Consider the following 18,169-nt stretch of genomic DNA (forward strand, 5'->3'; position numbering starts at 1 on the left):
ACGCTGTTTGGCATGGGGGTTCACCAAGACATGCTGGAGTGTACTCACCCTATTTTCTTTAATAACCTAATGTGTCCTGGATCTTTTTCTGATCCAGATGTTCAGGGGGTTTTTACTGTGATCCAAATTATCTGCAGAGGTCTTCTTCTTTCAAAAACAAATTGAACTAGTGATTTAAACCAGTTAAAACCAGTGTAACCCTGATGCTGCCTGTTGCAGATAGGCTTCTATCTACGTTGGCTGATGCAAAAACATGAATGTGCAAAAACACAAATGGCCCTATCTGGAGCCAGTGTTGAGTTCGTCCATTCTGGGCTACTGTTGAAATATGGCGGTACAACATGGCGATAAACGGCTCATTCTAAGGTAACAAAAATAGGCTTCTAATTTTCAGGTGATTATACTCCAAAACAGTGGTTCCCAACTGGTGGGTCACGGTCCCGAAGTGGGTTGTGGGTCCATTCTGAATGGACTGCAAGTGACTTGCAAAGAAGTACACTGAATTTCTGGTACAAAGGTTTTATTTTGAAGTGCAGTATCCTGCTGTAGAGTGAGTGACTCATTGACAGCTACTAATCAGAGACAGACAACTAGCTTGATGACATGGCCAAATGCAAGTATGGCGCTCAATATATTTAACCGTGTGGACCTTAAACTAATGACTAAGGAGAAATCTGGGTCGCCTGGCTGGACCAGTTGGGAAGCACTGCTCTCAAGAAACATACTTATTATATTATATTTCAATTCTGCCAATATATTCCCCTAAATCCTGCACACTGGACCTTCAATAGGATCATCTTATTATTCTGTCTCGTATTAATTTACAAAAGGGAAACTGGCTTCTCATTGGCCACCAAAACATCATGAGCACAAGCCGTGACAACACTAGATGTCACAACCATTCCATTCGGAGTTGCGCAGTGAAGCGGCTCTGGTGCCGCTTAAAAAGGTGTTCCCCCACTTCTAATTTTACAAATTAAGCACTGGTTATAGTACAGCGGGATCCCCCAACCATCGCTTATATTTATAGTTTTTCGTTCTTAAATTCCATTCAAGGTGGCATTAAAAAGGTCTTAAAAAGTCTTAAATTTAACTTACTGAAACCTGCAGATACCCTGATAATTCTTGTGTAACTATGAGTGCCACTATCAGACAAGAACTTCACCTGGCTAACGTTTTTTTCCGGATCTTCTGCTGACAAGGGAAATCTAATTGTGATACTTAAAGAAAATCTGCTGTGGATATTTATTGTTCCCAGAGGATGAATCCTAATTCTTCTGTGTTGTACAAGCGTGTGTGTGTGTGTGTGTGTGTGTGTGTGTGTGTCTTATTTACACATACTAGCTAAGTTAGTGTATCTGTTTATTTAACACAGGAGCCGCTCGGTTTCAGAGGGAGGAAGACAGGGTGACACATTTACACATTTATTTTCTGCCCACAACTATGGGGGGCTTGAAATATTGGCCAGTGAGCAGGTCCCATGGGGGGAGGGAGCTTAATTCAGAGGACACACACAGACATACACATACACACATTTATAATGAGGTTACAGCAAGAGGGACTCCATCTACAGCTGTCCCCTCTGAGGAGGTGATGACATCATCACCGGGAATCCCTCCACCAGCTGTCCTCTGACATCACCTTGACCAGGAAGTGTGTGTATGAGAGAGATCTGTGAATCATGCGCTACGGTTGTTGAGTTTTAGCTCTTGATCATACAGATTTCCTCTTCCCTCCTTATAGCAGTAACCGCCTCTGTCCTGCTTTGTTCTGCAGCCTGTCAGATGTATTTATTTGGGGTTGTGTGAATTGACAGAGTTTGAAATTGGAGATGGTCGTGGTGTGATTCCTGTAAGAGGTGTGACAGAGCAGCCAAGTGTCAGGCCTCTGACACATGCTTAAATAGTCATTAATGGTCCTTTTTCCATGCACTGACAGCTTTCCTTGCATTTGCACAGTCAGCTTAAACTTGTGTGAGACTCTGTATAGATTTGTGATGAATGAGCTGTGGTCACCGTTACATAGCTTTAATACACACAAGAACCACTGCTGTCCATCTGTGTTCAGTCCCTCTGATCTTTTTCACACAGCTGTGGAACTCTAATTTTCTCCATTCACTTGCTTTCCTGTCAGTTTTCTTGCTTCTAACTTCAGAGGACAGCAGTGCAACTTACCTCATTTCGGTTTTTACTGTCTCCCCATTCCTCAGGTTTTTCATCATCTTTCCAGTATAGAGTTATTTTTCCTCACTTTGTCAAACTTTGCAGACTCATCTCTTTATAACAGCTGTCTGACACATTTTGCAGCTTCACTCTTACTTCAACATTTGTCCTTTGGTTTTACGAAGCAGTACTTTGAAATTTGGGGAAATCTGCGTATTTGCTGTCTTGCTGACAGTTAGATGGGAGGATCAATAACTCTCTTACGTCTATCCAAGCGAAGGTGAGGGGACAGTTAGCTTAGCTTAGCATAAAGACTGAAACAGGGCTCTGTACTGAAGGGTAAAAAACAACACATTGAGATGGTACAGGGATGATTGAATGCTGGGCCATGTCTTGGCCAGGTGCAGTAACTTCCTGAGTCTTGTCAACACCTTGAGGTTGCCAGGCAGCCATTGGAGTCTTCTGGAAGTCACTGTGCCCAATCAATAAATTGTCGGGCAAGAATGGTGTGTTCAGTTTTGCGCTGGGAAGTGGGAATTTCCAAGATTAAAGTAGAAAGTTTCAACTAGAACGCCCCTGAAGTCGGATTTCTGTCTCGGAAAGTCAGAAGAACCTCAACAACCCCGACCTCAAAATCCAGTATGCTTGCTGTGCGCATAAAGAGTAGTGAAAGCTGTAACAGTATACTGTTTATTAGCATTTCTGTCTTATTTGTGTCTCATTAAAACAGTCATGCACAGGGTACTGTCCAACTTCTATCTGTGGACATGTTGCATGGTGTTTGTATGCCCTAAATACAGCATAATGTGTTATCAACTGGTATTTGTAACAGTGGCTGACTTGGCTAGAACTAGTATTGCTAATAGGGGTGTAAATCACTGGTTTTATCATGATACGTTATATTGATTCTTTGGACGACGATACGATACTCGCCGATATTACAAAGTCTGCTATGATGTGATTTCCTGTCCAGGCAGGTGACGTTATGTCTGAGTAAATAACTTTCTCTTGGCTGCTTGCCATCTGTCGCCAAACTGCTGCTGCTGCTGTTTGATAGAGATGCAGACTTTCAAATTAAAAGTGTGCGACACTCTGAGGTTGCCAAACAACCATTGGAGTCTTCTGGAAGTCACTGCGCCCGACCAATAAATTGTCGGGCAATAACAGTGTGTTCATTTTGCACTCGGAAATATCGGAGTGATATCAATCTCTGTATCTGTATCTCTGCAAGAAAGCCAGTAACCCAAAATCTCAGACTGTCCCTTTAAGGGAGCAGAATACTGGATGTTTTTCATCAGTCGTGCTTCGCTTGACTTGTCTTTCACTTGAACTCTGTCAATCTCTCCGCCTCTCTCCTTGTCTGGACTGGCGGTTCATGACCCGTGAGGTTCATGACCCATGACTGAATGTTCCTCTCACACCTCCACCTCCAGCTGTCTGAGGCATGTGTTGTTGCAGCGAATACAACCGGGGACAGGAAGTGACAACACCGAAGGAATGCTAGTATAACAGCTCAGCTGGGCCTCTGGGGCATTAAGATAGGGAGGGAACGAGAATAGAGGGATTTAAGTCAGGAGAAGGAAGAGGAGGGCAGGTAGGTTTCTCTGAACCTGACAATTGGAGTGGAGAGGAGTTAAAGGAAGAGAGTTACCAAGAAGTGAAGGAGCTGAGGAGGAGACAGCGGAGGAATGTTGGTATTAAAACTCCATCAGGCTCCCGGGGGGAAAACGAGTGGTTTTGGGTAGAGATGGGAAAGATGGTTAGGGAAAAGTAAACCATTGTAGTAACCTTTCGTCCAACAAGAGAGCTGTTAAAAAGCAGTGGAAAGAGAGGGTTAAAGGATGTGGGGAGTGAGTAATCCCACACTGATTTTTGGGTATCCCACAGAGGTTGAGAGGAGGAATAAAGAGGAAGAGAAGAGGATTTGTATACAATTCTTCCCGAGCATTATGGGAGTAGAAAGGACCTGCACCAGTGGAGTAAACATATGAGTAGAAATAAAAAGAGAAGGAAATGAAATACATGTAGATATAATATTTCTTGTAAAAAATGAAAGTAGATAATATTATAAAACGACGGTGTTGGAATACAGAAGAGCAGCTCTTCACACAGTCATATACAAACACGAGAACTCCCCCTGATTTCCTCTTATTTTTCTGCATATTTAATCCACATTCCTACAGGCTTATGTAAGCAGTGAACTAAAGTGTGTCGGTATTGCTCACAAGTGTGTGTATGTGTGTAGCTGCGAGAGTGTGTGTGTGTGTGTGTGTGTGTGTGTGTGCTAATTTGCAGTTTAGACCAATTTAGCTGAGTTGTGTGAACTCGGCGTCACAGTTCTTGAGTGTAGCCTTTATTTTATCAGCTCAGCTTCATTTACAAGTCTAACAAATGGAGGAAGACTCTGTGGAGTTTTCTGCTGATTACACACACACACACACACATACATACAGTGTGGTGGTTTTAAACATCTGCGTCATTTGGTGTTGGTAATTGCCATGAGCTTTGTTATAGTGTTCTAATTTCTCCCCCTAGTATTACACCTAACTGGTGTGTGTCTTCTGGTTTACAGCTCAGAATTACCAGTTTAACCATTCACAGTCTCGGCCCTTTTAATTTGGTTTCTGTTTAAAAAAAAAAAAGTTTCCTCCATCAGTTAGCAAACATGGTGTGACGGTAGCAGATATACGAGGTGCATTGATATGTAAATATTGTTCCTGGTGGTGTAATGTTCTTTATTTTAGTTGTTAAACTGAATTATTGCCAAAAATAGGTTTTATAGACTAGAATTAAGTCCCTGCTATTTTTGATTGTCTCTTAAACATGCTGCACTCGTGGCTTGTAGTGTGTCGGCTGTTTCTGTGGACTTAAAGGAATACTTCACCCTCCTAATGACCATTTGTGTAGCAGTAACTCATCCCATGTTGCATTGGAAAAAAAAATACTGTTTTTCCCACATGCTTCTAAGGTCAATGAAGAATCCAAAAACAGAGACAATTCTTAATAAACTGAAGTCATACACACTCACTTCGCTAATACCAGGTTGGGCCCCTTTGCCTTCAGAGCTGCTTTAATTCTTGGTGGCATAGATTCAACAAGGTGCTGGAAACATTCCTCAGAGATGTTGGTCCATATTGACATGATGACATCACACAGTTGCTGCAGATTTGTCGGCTGCACATCCATGATGAGAATCTCCCGTTCCACCACATCCCAAAGGTGCTCTATTGGACTGAGATCTGGTGACTGTGGAGGCCATTGGAGTACAGTGAACTCATTGTTATGTTCAAGAAACCAGTTTGAGATGATGTGAGCTTTGTGACATGGTGTGTTATCCTGCTGGAAGTAGCCATCAGAAGATGGGTACACTGTGGTCATAAAGGGATGGACACGCTCAGCAACAATACTCAGGTAGGCTGTGGTGTTTAAACCATGCTCAGTTGGTACTAAGAAAATCTCCCCCACACCATTACACCACCAGCAGCAGCCTGAACCGTTGATACAAGGCAGGATGGATCCATGATGCCAAATTCTGACCCTACCATCTGAATGTGGCAGCAGAAATCCAGACTCATCAGACCAGGCAACGTTTTTCCAATCTTCTATTGTCCAGTTTTGGTGAGCCTGTGTGAACTGTAGCCTCAGTTTCCTGTTGTTAGCTGACAGGAGTGGCACCTGGTGTGGTCTTCTGCTGCTGTAGCCCATCTGCTTCAAGGTTGGACAAGGTGTTGTTGCTTCAGAGATGGTCTTCTGCAGACCTTGGTTGGAACCAGTGGTTATTTGACTTCCTGTTGCCTTTCTATCATCTTGAACCAGTCTGGCCATTCTCCTCTGACCTCTGGCATCAACAAGGCATTTTGGCTCACTGGATATTTTCTCTTTGTGGGACCTTCCTCTGTAAACCCTAGAGATGGTTGTGTGTGAAAATCCCAGTAAATACTCAGTCCAGCCCGTCTGGCACCAACAACCATGCCACGTTCAAAGTCACTTAAATCACCTTTCTTCCCCATTCTGATGCTCAGTTTGAACTTCAGCAGGTCGTCTTGACCATGACTACATGCCTAAATGCTTTGAGTTGCTGCCATGTGATTGGCTCTCACTCTCAGGTGGGCAAGCTGTGACTTCCTGTGATCACCCAAAGTGTCTGTAACTGATGTCCAGACATGGACCAAGACCAGCACCCTTAAAATATTGCAGTGAACATCAGGTCCGATACTATCAAAGCTTCAGAGAGGCACTCATTCACTAAAAATAGGTTAGGGTGTGTCCAGTCTTTCATTGTTCAGTGTCATTTGTCTTTGTTGTGAATTTCCTTGACGGGCCCCCTGCAGCTACGGATCCCCTGGTGTGGAGTTCACAGGATTACACAAAGACACCACTGCTGTCACACAGATCCACTTCCTGCCTGGACAGGTAAGTTCTATCACGCTACTTTATTTTCCGCATGTAAGGACAGCTTTGTGTCCAGAGTGGTTGCCAAAATGTGTGTGATGTTAATGTTTAATTTGCTCTGTGATAGGGTCGTCTGCTGTCACTGCTGGATGACAACACGATTCACCTGTGGGAGCTGGTGGCCGGGGCTCCAAGAGAGGTGGGAGGGGTAAAGAGAGAAGGCGTGGTCAGTCTACAGGAAGTGGACAGCTACAGCCTTCCAGGAAGACCTGGCATTGAGAGCTGCAGGTACACATTTTCATCATATTGTAGCTTGACCAATATCAGAAATTCCTTCCCATTCCCACTTATCATTTAGATATAAAAACATGGGAAATGGAGTCCTGGTCGGAAAATACTGTACCTTTAATGTCCTTGCGCCTACTGCAGTTAAGCCGTGTCCCTACTTCTCTGCTGGTTGTAATATTTCATATGGTAGTTATATCAACCATGATGCACACAAACAATATTTCCTGAATGAGAGGTCAGTCCCACACCCTGTCTCAAACTGGCTGGTCATTGGAGAACCTCGTGAATTTGTGTTTCAACGTTGAGTCAGATTGCACTCCATGCAAGGCGAGTGAATACGTCACAGCCTGTTCCACAGTAAAATGACTGGCAGCTTTACTCTTTATTCTTACTCCTCCTCCAGTGCCACCCGGGTGACTGTCCTCCTCTTGCTGAGGTCATGCGACCTGCTCTGCATTGGAACAGAGGGAGGAGGCGTGTACTTCCTGGAGTTGCCCCGCCTATCACTGAAGGACACCCAGACGCTGCTCCAGGATCAAGTCATGCACAGGTGAGAATGTCACATTTGGACTCCACATAGAGCACGGATCAACAAATTAAAAAGCAGCTGAAAGATATGTTTGTGAAGGTGATCAGTGCATTTGAAATAATATTCCAGCTCTTCTTTATATTGTATTTATACATATAATGAGCAGCTTCCCATGTTGATCCTATGTAGTCTCTCCTTTCTCACTCTTCATTCTCACCTCTCCATCCCCGTCACAGTATGTGTTCCTTTAAATACTAAACACACCAGTTTCCTCCGCTCTCAGCTCCAGCTGAGCAGGTCGGACACACACATGCACACAGAAACAAATATCCATGTTGACCTGAGCAGCAGCAGGCAGGTCGGGGTCATGCGGTTCAGGGATCATGAGAACGGTCAGATGTCCTGAATGAACACTGCTTGAGGAAAAAGCAACAGACTTCATGTACTGTTAAACTGAATTGTACTGAATAATACAGGTTTTGGGATGTGGTGTGAGAGCAGAGCGCTGAGTCAGATGACGATAATGGTTTCTTTAGTTCAAGTTAGCGCAGCTGAGATGTAGAGGCATCTGTTTTGGGACATTGTTGCATTGGATATGTGCTGTAAATCTTGCATAGGAATTTGAGCAGATGTTTTTTTAGGAACAGGAGTTTGGGGAAAAAGGGTGGATAAAATGAAATACAGTGAAGGACAATAAAATAGCTGCAGTATGCAGTAAAAATAAGTGAAGTTAAGCTCAAAAAGCTGCAAATTTCATGACAGCTTTCCGGCTTTCCCTCGACAACTCCCTTGCAAAAATGTTGACTGTGAGACTTGTTTTAAAAAACCTGAAAATGTTTTGGCTCTTTCACATGAGACATTTGCATTTTTGTGTTTTCATCTGTGCTGTTCACACTACTTTGAAGGCGATGTCGCACACATGTCTGCACCAATGAGGATTTGATTTAAAATGTGATGATCATTGTGGGGCTGTTCAGTCCACACCCGCACAGTCTGAAAGAAACAGATTAACTGAGTTTTACATACTTGATAGATGTGACTTGTGTTTTTTTTTTTTTTTTACCTTTCACATTAACTTTGAATATTGCTTTTTTAGACATTACCATCAAATGTAATAAAAGGTTTGAAATCTAGTTTTCAGGGGCTTTGAACCCAACATTCAAGGCTACCTGGTAGTCAAGGTAATCTGAGTTAGAGGTTATTCAGGGGTCCAGAATGATGGACCCAAACCCTGTTGGACCGGGGAAAGTCTGAGATCTGACTGGACCTAAACATTTTTTCAAATATAATTACTAGACCTGGTGGCAAGATGGTACAATGGTTAGCATTGCCGCCTCACAGCAAGAGGCATGTTCTCCCCTTGTCAGCGTGGGTTTTCTCCGGGTGCTCCGGCTTCCTCCCACAGTCCAAAGACACGCAGGTTAATTGGTGACTCTAAATTGTCCGTACTTTAGTTTTTATTGTCTCTTTAAAGACATATTAACTACCACATCTAAATCCTTACTTGGAGAAAAATAAAGGTTTGCGGAGCGTCGTTCCTGTGGGCTCCAGCAACACTAAACCCCTGAGCTTGCCTGAGAAGGACTAAATGCACAAACCTGCTATTTTTAAATATCCCATGGAGAGAGACTCTCACTGCAGCCTGTTTTATTTTCTGAAAATGTCGGCGTGCAACCTCGTTCTGTGGACGATAAAGGAGGTGCAGACTTCCATCTGTGTCACCGGTAATAAGGAAATACAGTGAATGCTGGACGGAGCAGTGAGTAACAACAACCCCGCTCACATTCAAGAACACTGTTTGCAAATGAAAATGCTAGGGTCTAGATACCATGCCTGAAGGGTTACTTTTGGTCCAAAGGCACCATACTGAAAGTGTTTGATATAAATGGGGCCTTAGATGGTTCATACAAATATAAATGTTGAACCTTTTGTCAGTATTGACATGGACAGTCGTTTGTTAACTTGACAGAAACTATGAGCACCAAAGTGCAATTCAGATTTACTGGTGGCATGGTAAACTCTCCCTTACTCATGGTAAGGGAGACAAAAAAAGTGGTGACTCCCTGCTTTTGAAGTGGTTATTAAATCTGCAGTGGTGACTCCCTGCTTTTGAAGTGGTTATTAAATCTGGATATGTGTCAGTGCCACGATTATTTATATTCCCTTAGTTTGCAAGGGTCCACTGATCAAGAGAATGAAAAGGATTTTTTATGAAATTAATCGAAGTTGTGAATATTGTCAGGCTGCCTATCTAACTTTCCTTCACCTCCGTAACGCAGGTGCTGCTGCTCAGCAGTTTTTGATCCTATGTCAGTCTCACCATCATGCAAGTTACACACACAGGGCTTATGCATTTCTCCCTTGATCAGGATCCAGCTGGGTAGTGATAAACAGACTTGACACCCGATTGACCGTAATAAAAATGTGGATCCGAACTCGTACAAGTCAGGGTCCAGCCTCAAGTCCTAGGGTCTGGGTAGACCTGAAAAGACCTCTAATTTAAGTCAATTAGTATCCGTTTTAAACGGAATGCACTGTAATGGCTGTGTAAATTGCTGGTTCACCATCTGTAAACACTGCAAACTGCCCTCAATTTATAATTGGCCAAAACGCTGAGACACTGCATGAACAAAGAGGAGATGTGTATAATTATGTGGCACTATATGATGTTTCTGTTATTTTGTCCAGCCACTGCACATTCATCAGAGTAGTTTCTTTATTTTTCGTGCTGCCTCTTTTCTCGCTGCATTCCTGTGTTGATACACTGGCAGCTCATCACAGCACTGCTGTTGTGTTCCCTCTCCATTCTGCTGTGTGACGGTCTGACTGGTTGGCCTAACCCCTCATTAACCAGGCTTGTTTAGGGAAGTGGGCAGAACTGAGGCCTAACGAGGGCCCTGATAAGGCCTGTGTGTGTGTGTGTGTGTGTGTGTGTGTGTGTGATTTGTATGGTATGTTTAAAGGAGGGGAGGTTTTAGACAGGGAGGCTTTGTACCGGCTGCCAAAACACGATGTTCCGGTTGGGGAAGTGTTTCAGCTGAATCTCCAACGTGCACGTGCGCGCACACACACACATTTGAATCCATACACACACACACACTCATAGAGGCTCATCACCGGGACTCAGTAGCAGGATGCTGGATTCCCTAAAAATACTCGAACGGAGAGACGGAGACAATGGAATGCTTTGTTGGGAATGTTTCTGCCTCTGTGCTTCCGGAGAGGATCTTCCTCAGTGGACGCCAGCAAAGCAGTCAGAAGTCTGTATGCGTGTGTGAGTGTGTGTGTGTGTGTGTGTGTGTGTGTGTGTGTGTGTGTTTGTGAGTGTGTTTCACGCAGGCCCGACTGTCTCTTCTCCGATGGTTCTGCCTCATCCGCAGCAGAAAGCTGCATCGCGTCTTGTCCGTCCCACTTTGTTTGTTTCTTTTTCATTTCCTCCGTCTCTCCGATGCTTCCTCTCCTGTCTTCCTCTGTCTTCTCCCTCTCTTCTCCCCATCCGTTGGTGAGGGAATCCTCTGACATCTCGAGGGTGTGTCCTGCTCTACATTCCTCCGCTGCCTCAGAGGAATGTCTAGTTCACAAACTCCAACAGCTCCAGCTTGTTGTTGATTTGTTGTTGTTGTTGTTGTTGTTGGAGGAGCAGCCTCTGGTAGTATAAAAGTTTGTACAGCTGGTTTGAGCTCGGTGTTGATTAGATTATACATAAATTTAAACACGTAGAGTTTTGCTTTGGGTTGTTTTGGTGCAAAAGAAAAGAGGCCTGTGGAGTTTATACAGTCCCTGTGTTCTGCTTTCCAGCTGGGTTATCAGTAAGCACAGATTTTTCCTCCACTCACTGGATCATCTTTTATATCTTGTGAAGCTGTGTTGAGGATTGATGGTAAAAGACTGGCGGAAAATGTCACGCCAAACTCCCTTTGAGAAGTATGAAATATGAACACTTCCTTGAATGTCTGCAAAAACAAGGAACTCTAGAAACAGAAGATAAAATGCTTCATATGTTGACAGTGTTCTTGTCAATTTGACATCAATATAATCAATAAAGGTAAACAGTACACAATTTACATGTTTAATTTTGTCACCTCAGCACGCTACCAGCCTCTGATGGTTAGCTGCGTTTTTTTTTTTTTTTAGCAAGACGAGATGGTGGGAATGAGAGAAGAACCTTCAAAAATTAAATAAAATAAGATTATTCAACGTGTATCTGATTAAACACTGTGACTCTTGTTCACGCCCCACCTCCACCAGTTTCTCCTCCTTTTCCACAGTACAAGAGAACCAAGACTTGTTCACGTTCTTGTGCCTCAGAGTCCCCTACATGTTTACTGTCTACCTAGTCTGAGTGGGCGGAAGTTCACTGCATAGATCAGCCTCTCATTGGGCAGAACGAGCCACCTGCTGAAGTCCCGCCCTACAACCTCCGGTTGTGTAGCAGTTTTCAACCGTTTTCAACACGTCCTTTACTAACTTTTGCAGTGTTTGATCTTGCGGGGATGTAGCCATTTTTCTGCCATGGTTCGCGTCCTGTAGGCGATATTTTTGTGGGCGTGTTACACCAAAACCTGTTCCCCCCGGCAATATTTTTGCAAGCGCACTGTTGCTGTGGCACCGCCAAGAACGATTGTGATTGGTTGAAAGAAATACGAGCAGCCGGGGCGTTTTTTAAGTTCTTAAGTGAGAGTCGGCCCAGCCAGACCTTTCTTTTCTTGAGAAAGGTCTGGTGAGCGAGACTACTGTCTACCCTGTTTGCTGCTTTGGTGCTGGGGAGAGCACAGCTATTGGTTATTGATAGTGTTTATGTCATTGAACTTCAGTATTTGCATGAGCCACGACTAAAAACTTACATCAAATTAAACGTTTTATTTTGTCAGAACTTCAAAACAAGAAAAAGACTGATTTAACACAGCTCGGACTGACTAACACCTGTGTGCTTACAAACTGATGTGAAATTCTGAAAATATGAGACGATTGCATTAGGGTCAATGTTGTCGGACCCTGGTCTAAGCCGGCCTGATGCTACATTATGATTGGCCAGTCTGTGTCCGGGGGCAGGACTTAGCAAAGGGTCAATTATGGACATTAAACATACTTATAAAATGTATTTAACACAATTGTCTAAGGTAGGGTAAGTATGGCATTCTTTCACCTTGTTTTGACCTGTAGACATTTTAATTTACGGCATGTTGGTTTACAAATTAACTACACGTGTTAGATGATGGGTGATGTTTTGTTTCCCCAGCCTGCCAGATGATTACAGATGTGGGAAGTCCTTGGGGCCAGTGGAGTCTCTTCAGGAACATCCTCAGCAGTCGGGGAAGATTCTGATTGGCTACAGCCGGGGCCTGGTGGTCCTCTGGGATCTGAGCACCCGTCATGCCGAGCAGCTCTTCCTGGGCAAACAGGTACCTGGTTAACAGAGCAAAACTTAGTGCACGTGGGTGTTGCCTTTTTACTGACAGTGTTCTACGATTAATCTTTCATGTGGGTACAATGAGGAACTTTTAAGATTTGTTTTACGGTGTGTTACTTTTTTTTTTATTGTCACTGTTCTGGACATGTTGGTGTTTACTGTAACAGGCCAAAGAGGCGTTACAGAGGAATAACAGTAGTTAAAAACTGCAATAGCAGCTCCTTTAGTTTCATTATTATTCTATAAGGTGTAATTCTTTTGCTATGCAACTCTGTCTGATGCGTATACTGTGTGTGAACCCCCTGCAGCAGCTGGAGAGCCTGGTGTGGGAACGCACTGGAAACTTATTTGTCAGTTCTCATAACGACGGGGGCTATGCTGTGTGGGCTGTTACTAACGGCAACACCAACAACCACCAACCAGTGTCGTCTACCATCCCATATGGTGAGAAATGTGTACATTCCCCACACACACACACACACACACACACACACACACACACTGGCAGACAGACATTAGACGGGAAATACCAATTTGTGTTTCCCAGCCTGTGTCTGTTTGAAGCCTCTTTAACCACAGTGTCACTAGGTCGTGTGAAGGTGTCTGTCTCGTCAAAAAGACCAGTGATCTGTGACTGACACTGACTTAACGAACCATGTCTGTACATCAACAGCTAGCACTTTTGTGTGTAGGCTTCCTTGGGATTTTGTTTCAGTCCTGTCTGTATAATTCAACTTTACTGTTCATGACTGCAGACATATTTCCTGTAAGGCCATCAACATTGGAGAACAACACAGGCAGTATTCTTTCCTGTTTGATTCCTGCAGCCAGACTAGACATTTTAGGTCACAGCACCAGTATATCTTCACTCCTGTCTGTTGTTGTCATTCTTCATAATAGGGCAGTGTTTTGCAAAGAATCAGGCGATATGATGCGTATCACGAAACTAGGGGTGCCAGATATGTTGTGATACTGTAAGTAAGGCAATATATTGCAACTTTTTACAATCTAAATTTAGGAAAACTTTCAAAATATAAAGGAACACACCACCTTATGCATAAAAATTTTAGTTTTTCATGAGTGTTAACAAGAGTTAAAACATGTGAGTGTGTCAAGTTTGTTAAGTGATGAATTTACATCACATTGCTGTAATTCAGACTTTAAAATGAGGGAAAAAACATTTACGCCATACCATGATACAACGGTATTCAAAATGTAAGACAAAATATAGTGTCATATCTCGACAACGATATACATATCTTCATGTTGCCCAGCCCTTCATCAAAGCACTGCTTTTTCTGCAATGTGAGTAAATGAATTTATACAGATAGAGAATCACAGAACATAATATTGCAGTACTTAAGTTTATCAATATTTTCTTACACCCCTAATATGTAAGATTCATTTTTGTTTTGTTTTTCATTTGTTTTTTCTTTCTTACACACTTATTACACTTTAAATACATTTTCATCTGTATTTTATTTCCCCATAAATACAAAATGTGTTGTCTCCTTCCCCAAGAAGACAATCTGCTATAGTTTACCGCAAGAAGGATACTAACAAAAAGTCATAAAAAGTGAACAGAAAATTGGCTTTTCATTGTTCCTCCAAGTAGTTAATAAAAGAAAAGAAAAACAGTTTTTGTATTGCCAGTGGTATTTCTATTTTCCAAATTATATGCATGCTCGCTTGATGTTGTTCTAGATGAATAAAAATACTTTTCTTTGTGCCTCCAGTTCTCCAGTATTGTTGTACAGTGGAGGGATGCCCAGGGCCAGCTACGGTGACCGCCACTGTCTAACCATTCAACAAGACAAAGACCACGTCACACTTGACTTCACATCCCGAGTCATCGACTTCTTCACTGTCCACAGCGTAGAGCAAGAGAAAGGTCAGGAGCTGGCCTACGTTTATGCTGTGTATCTATGTATATAGAGTTTTAAGCTCACCATCATGTTGTGTAATACAGTCTAAATGTTTCAGGAGCATCAGCACTTCATAATCTGTCTCCTTCCAACAGAGTTTGATGAGCCGTCTGCGCTGGTCGTGTTACTGGAGGAGGAGCTGGTTGTGATAGACCTCCAGACCCCCGGCTGGCCCACTCTGCCCACTCCTTACCTGGCTCCTCTCCACTCCTCAGCTATCACCTGCTCTTTCCATGTCGCCAGCGTCCCTCCCAAACTCTGGGAGAGGCTGGTCAACGCCAGCAAAGCACAGCAGGGCCGGCAACAAGCACACGGGGTGAGAAACGCACTGTGGTGTGCAGTCACATGTACTGACACTTTTACTCTTAAAATATGTTGTTAATACTTAGAAATAAAGCTAATGTTTTGTAGCTATATCTTCAGTTCACTCCCATATACAGAGAAAGCTAATGCTTTACTATTATTTGTGATTATTTGGTTGCTTGTTGACACATTTCTCGCAGTTTTCTTTTGGTCTGTTGTCTCTCAGACGATCTTTTGGCATCCTCTCCTTCAGGGCTTCAGTTTCTTTTTCATGTTTTCTAATTGATTTCTGCTCAGTCGCATGTAGCTGGCAGCAGCATCTTTTGATTCTGTGTTGGCAGGACGCTATAAACGAAGGGTTTATTGTGTAAATTGGTTTATTCATGGTAGAAGGGGTATTCAATTACAGGGAATCCAAGATGCATGTAAGCAGCTTAACCTGAGAACACCTTAAACAGAGCTTGGCCAATAGTCAGGCTGCTCATGCTTCAAATGGAGCCATCAGAGCTTGTCAGTGTACATACTTTGTACATACATACAAACCTGCATGGTCACAGACTCAGGTTACAGGGTTTGATTTGGATTTCTACCAACAGGCTGTCGGGTGTCATCAAGGATCAGCTGCTGCCTCTGTTCAGGACAGGGGAGCAAGTACAGTGAAATTACAGAGGTTTAGATTAAGGATACTGAAGTTAAATGGATGGCATCACGGAGTACGGTATAGACTCACAAGTCAGTCTTTAGACGCTTTGCTTAACTAAAGACTGATGTCTGTCTCCCTGATTTTGTGTTTAGATGGGCAGATACAATTTCAGAGTTTAAAAAAACTCCCTATGTTGCAGAACCAATAGTAAATCCGCAGGGCGGTCCTTTGGTGGCTCGCTGAACTCTTGTGCTCGAAAACATAGTCCGACTGCGTTAAAAGTTTTAAACAAAGTCACTGTAAGTCCTTCATTTCCACAATCTTGTGGACTGAGCACACGTTTGATAAAACAGAGTTAACTCTCTCGGCATCCATTTTCAAGCTCTCTGTGTGTTTGTGTCCTTGCGGATGAGATGATGCACATTTCCGGGAGGGCGTGTCCTTTTAAAAAATGCAAGAGGCGTTGCTTTGTTGCCGGCCGTTTTCTCTGGTGTGTTAAACACACTTTAGAAAGGAGTGTCCTCAGACTATCAGAAGGCGGAGATCTCTGATTGTCTGATGGTGAGACTACTTACAGTATGACTTAGGGATGGGAATCGAGAGCTGATTCCAGGTAAGAGATGGTTCCAAACGGTTTGATCTATCTCAATCGTATGCCTCCGAGTTTCTTTTATAGATACCAGTATGATGTTCTAACAGTTGAGTATTGCAAAACAGTGACATCAAACTCATGCTGCTGGAAAGTTGCAACAAGAAGGAGTCACAGTAAAGAGGAAAAAATAGTCCAAAGTGTGGCTTCATTTCACAGGGTTCCCAGAGGTCCTTAAAATCCTTGAAAGTTTGTGAATTTGAAGCAAAATAAATCCTAAAAGGTTTTTTTAAAACACACATCAGTAGACATGGGTCACTGCTGAGATTGCAGCGGTATACCATGAAACCATATAAAAATTGACATTTATCATACTGCGTACATTTGCTTCTCTGTGGTGTTTTCAAAAACATGCACCTGTACGCATTAGAGATGGGAATCACCAGAGGATCCACGATATGATATTATCACCATACTTGAGTCAAGATAAAATATTATTGCGATTTAAACTATGCTGAGTATAGGGCTAAAATATATTGCGACGTATTGTGATTTATTATCTTTTTTCATCTGTAAATTATGTCCCCAAAGGAAAACTTCGCCAACATCTGTTTCATCTAATAAGATAAGGAGGAAAGTTTTCAGTCTGGAAGTTTAATTTGTATTTGTAATATTAATAATTTATGTAGTAAAGGTTGTGATACGATACTGCAACACAAAAACATCACAGTACAATGCCGTGTCAATTTTTTTCTACCACCCCTAGCATGCGTGCATCTCCTTTCCTCCTCGACTGCCTGTCAGACTTTTTTCAAAGACCTTCATGAACAAAAGGTTTCAAGTTTCAATTATAGTAAAGCATTTGCTCAACCAAAAAAATTCCAGTTTTCATTCTGGTAAAGGTCATTGTAACTGATAATGATAATACTTGTGTGATACCATATTCTGTGAAACAGTGATATTTGCTGAGACCATGAATATATCACACCGTTGCAAACCTAGTCATTGGAAGTGCTTGAATTTATATATTTTGCAAAGGAACAGAAATTAAATAGGCTTCACATTGTTTAGTCTACACGTCCCTCCCACAAATGGGTGACTGTTTGACGCGCCACCTGCTTTGAGATATGGTGGCAGTCATGTGCATGCATTGGTATTTGAAGTTGAGTGTTGCAGGTTAAACAGCACCAAGACGCAAATCATTTGAGCAAATCAAACTGTGCCAGGTTGGGTCCTTGAATTTGGGCCCAGAAAGTCCTTAAAAACCTTGTATTTGATCTCATTCAAAAGCACACGCCCCGTGCACAGCGCTGTCAGTTCTTGGTCCCAACTTGGAGCAGGTGATGGCAGGAAACATCACATTGATAGTCAATAAGCTGCTTCTGATTGGATTCAGTGCAGCTGCAGCCTTGTCAAAAACACCCGTGCATTGTATGTTACAACAAACAAAACCATGGGCGAAACACGTTTGCAACATTTCAAATGAAGAGTAACTTAAGAGAAGAAGCAATTCAGCCCTTTTGTGTGCGATGTATCTGCTAATTGACTATTAACCTTGTATTTGATGTTTAAGATGGTGTGGGAACCCTGATTTCACAAAGATGAACATTATAATTTCACCAGTATGCTGAAATATCTTTCTACATAACATGGGCTTAAAGTCCAGGAATGCCGTGTACTTGACACTCTACACACGAATGTCACCGCTTCCCAACCGAGCAGCACTTCTGTATCTGAGGGTAAATGTAATAGCATTAGCGCCACAAAGGCAGTCTGCTGCATAATTTTTCTTTGACTAAGACAACTGACTGTTGCCACACACAAAAAATTGCTCAGGAATCAATAAGGGAATCGATAAAGGAAGAGATGCCAGCATTGGTATAAATAAACCCTTATCAGTTCCCATCCCTGGTACCAGTTCATCTGAG

General features: G+C 42.7%; 1 protein-coding gene across 1 annotated transcript in view; it reads left to right on the forward strand.

Annotated features, from left to right (window-relative positions):
• llgl1 (LLGL scribble cell polarity complex component 1) overlaps positions 1-18,169 on the forward strand; it is a 59,408-nt gene that overhangs the window by 22,124 nt on the left and 19,115 nt on the right. The window contains exons 3-9 of the mRNA XM_049560173.1: positions 6,494-6,575; positions 6,682-6,842; positions 7,246-7,392; positions 12,611-12,773; positions 13,090-13,236; positions 14,486-14,672; positions 14,802-15,022. Of these exons, the coding sequence (XP_049416130.1) occupies positions 6,494-6,575; positions 6,682-6,842; positions 7,246-7,392; positions 12,611-12,773; positions 13,090-13,236; positions 14,486-14,672; positions 14,802-15,022 (1,108 nt within the window). The remainder of the gene's footprint in view (positions 1-6,493; positions 6,576-6,681; positions 6,843-7,245; positions 7,393-12,610; positions 12,774-13,089; positions 13,237-14,485; positions 14,673-14,801; positions 15,023-18,169) is intronic.

Source organism: Epinephelus fuscoguttatus, linkage group LG19 (genome assembly GCF_011397635.1).
Source record: "Epinephelus fuscoguttatus linkage group LG19, E.fuscoguttatus.final_Chr_v1".
Lineage (NCBI taxonomy): Eukaryota > Metazoa > Chordata > Actinopteri > Perciformes > Serranidae > Epinephelus > Epinephelus fuscoguttatus.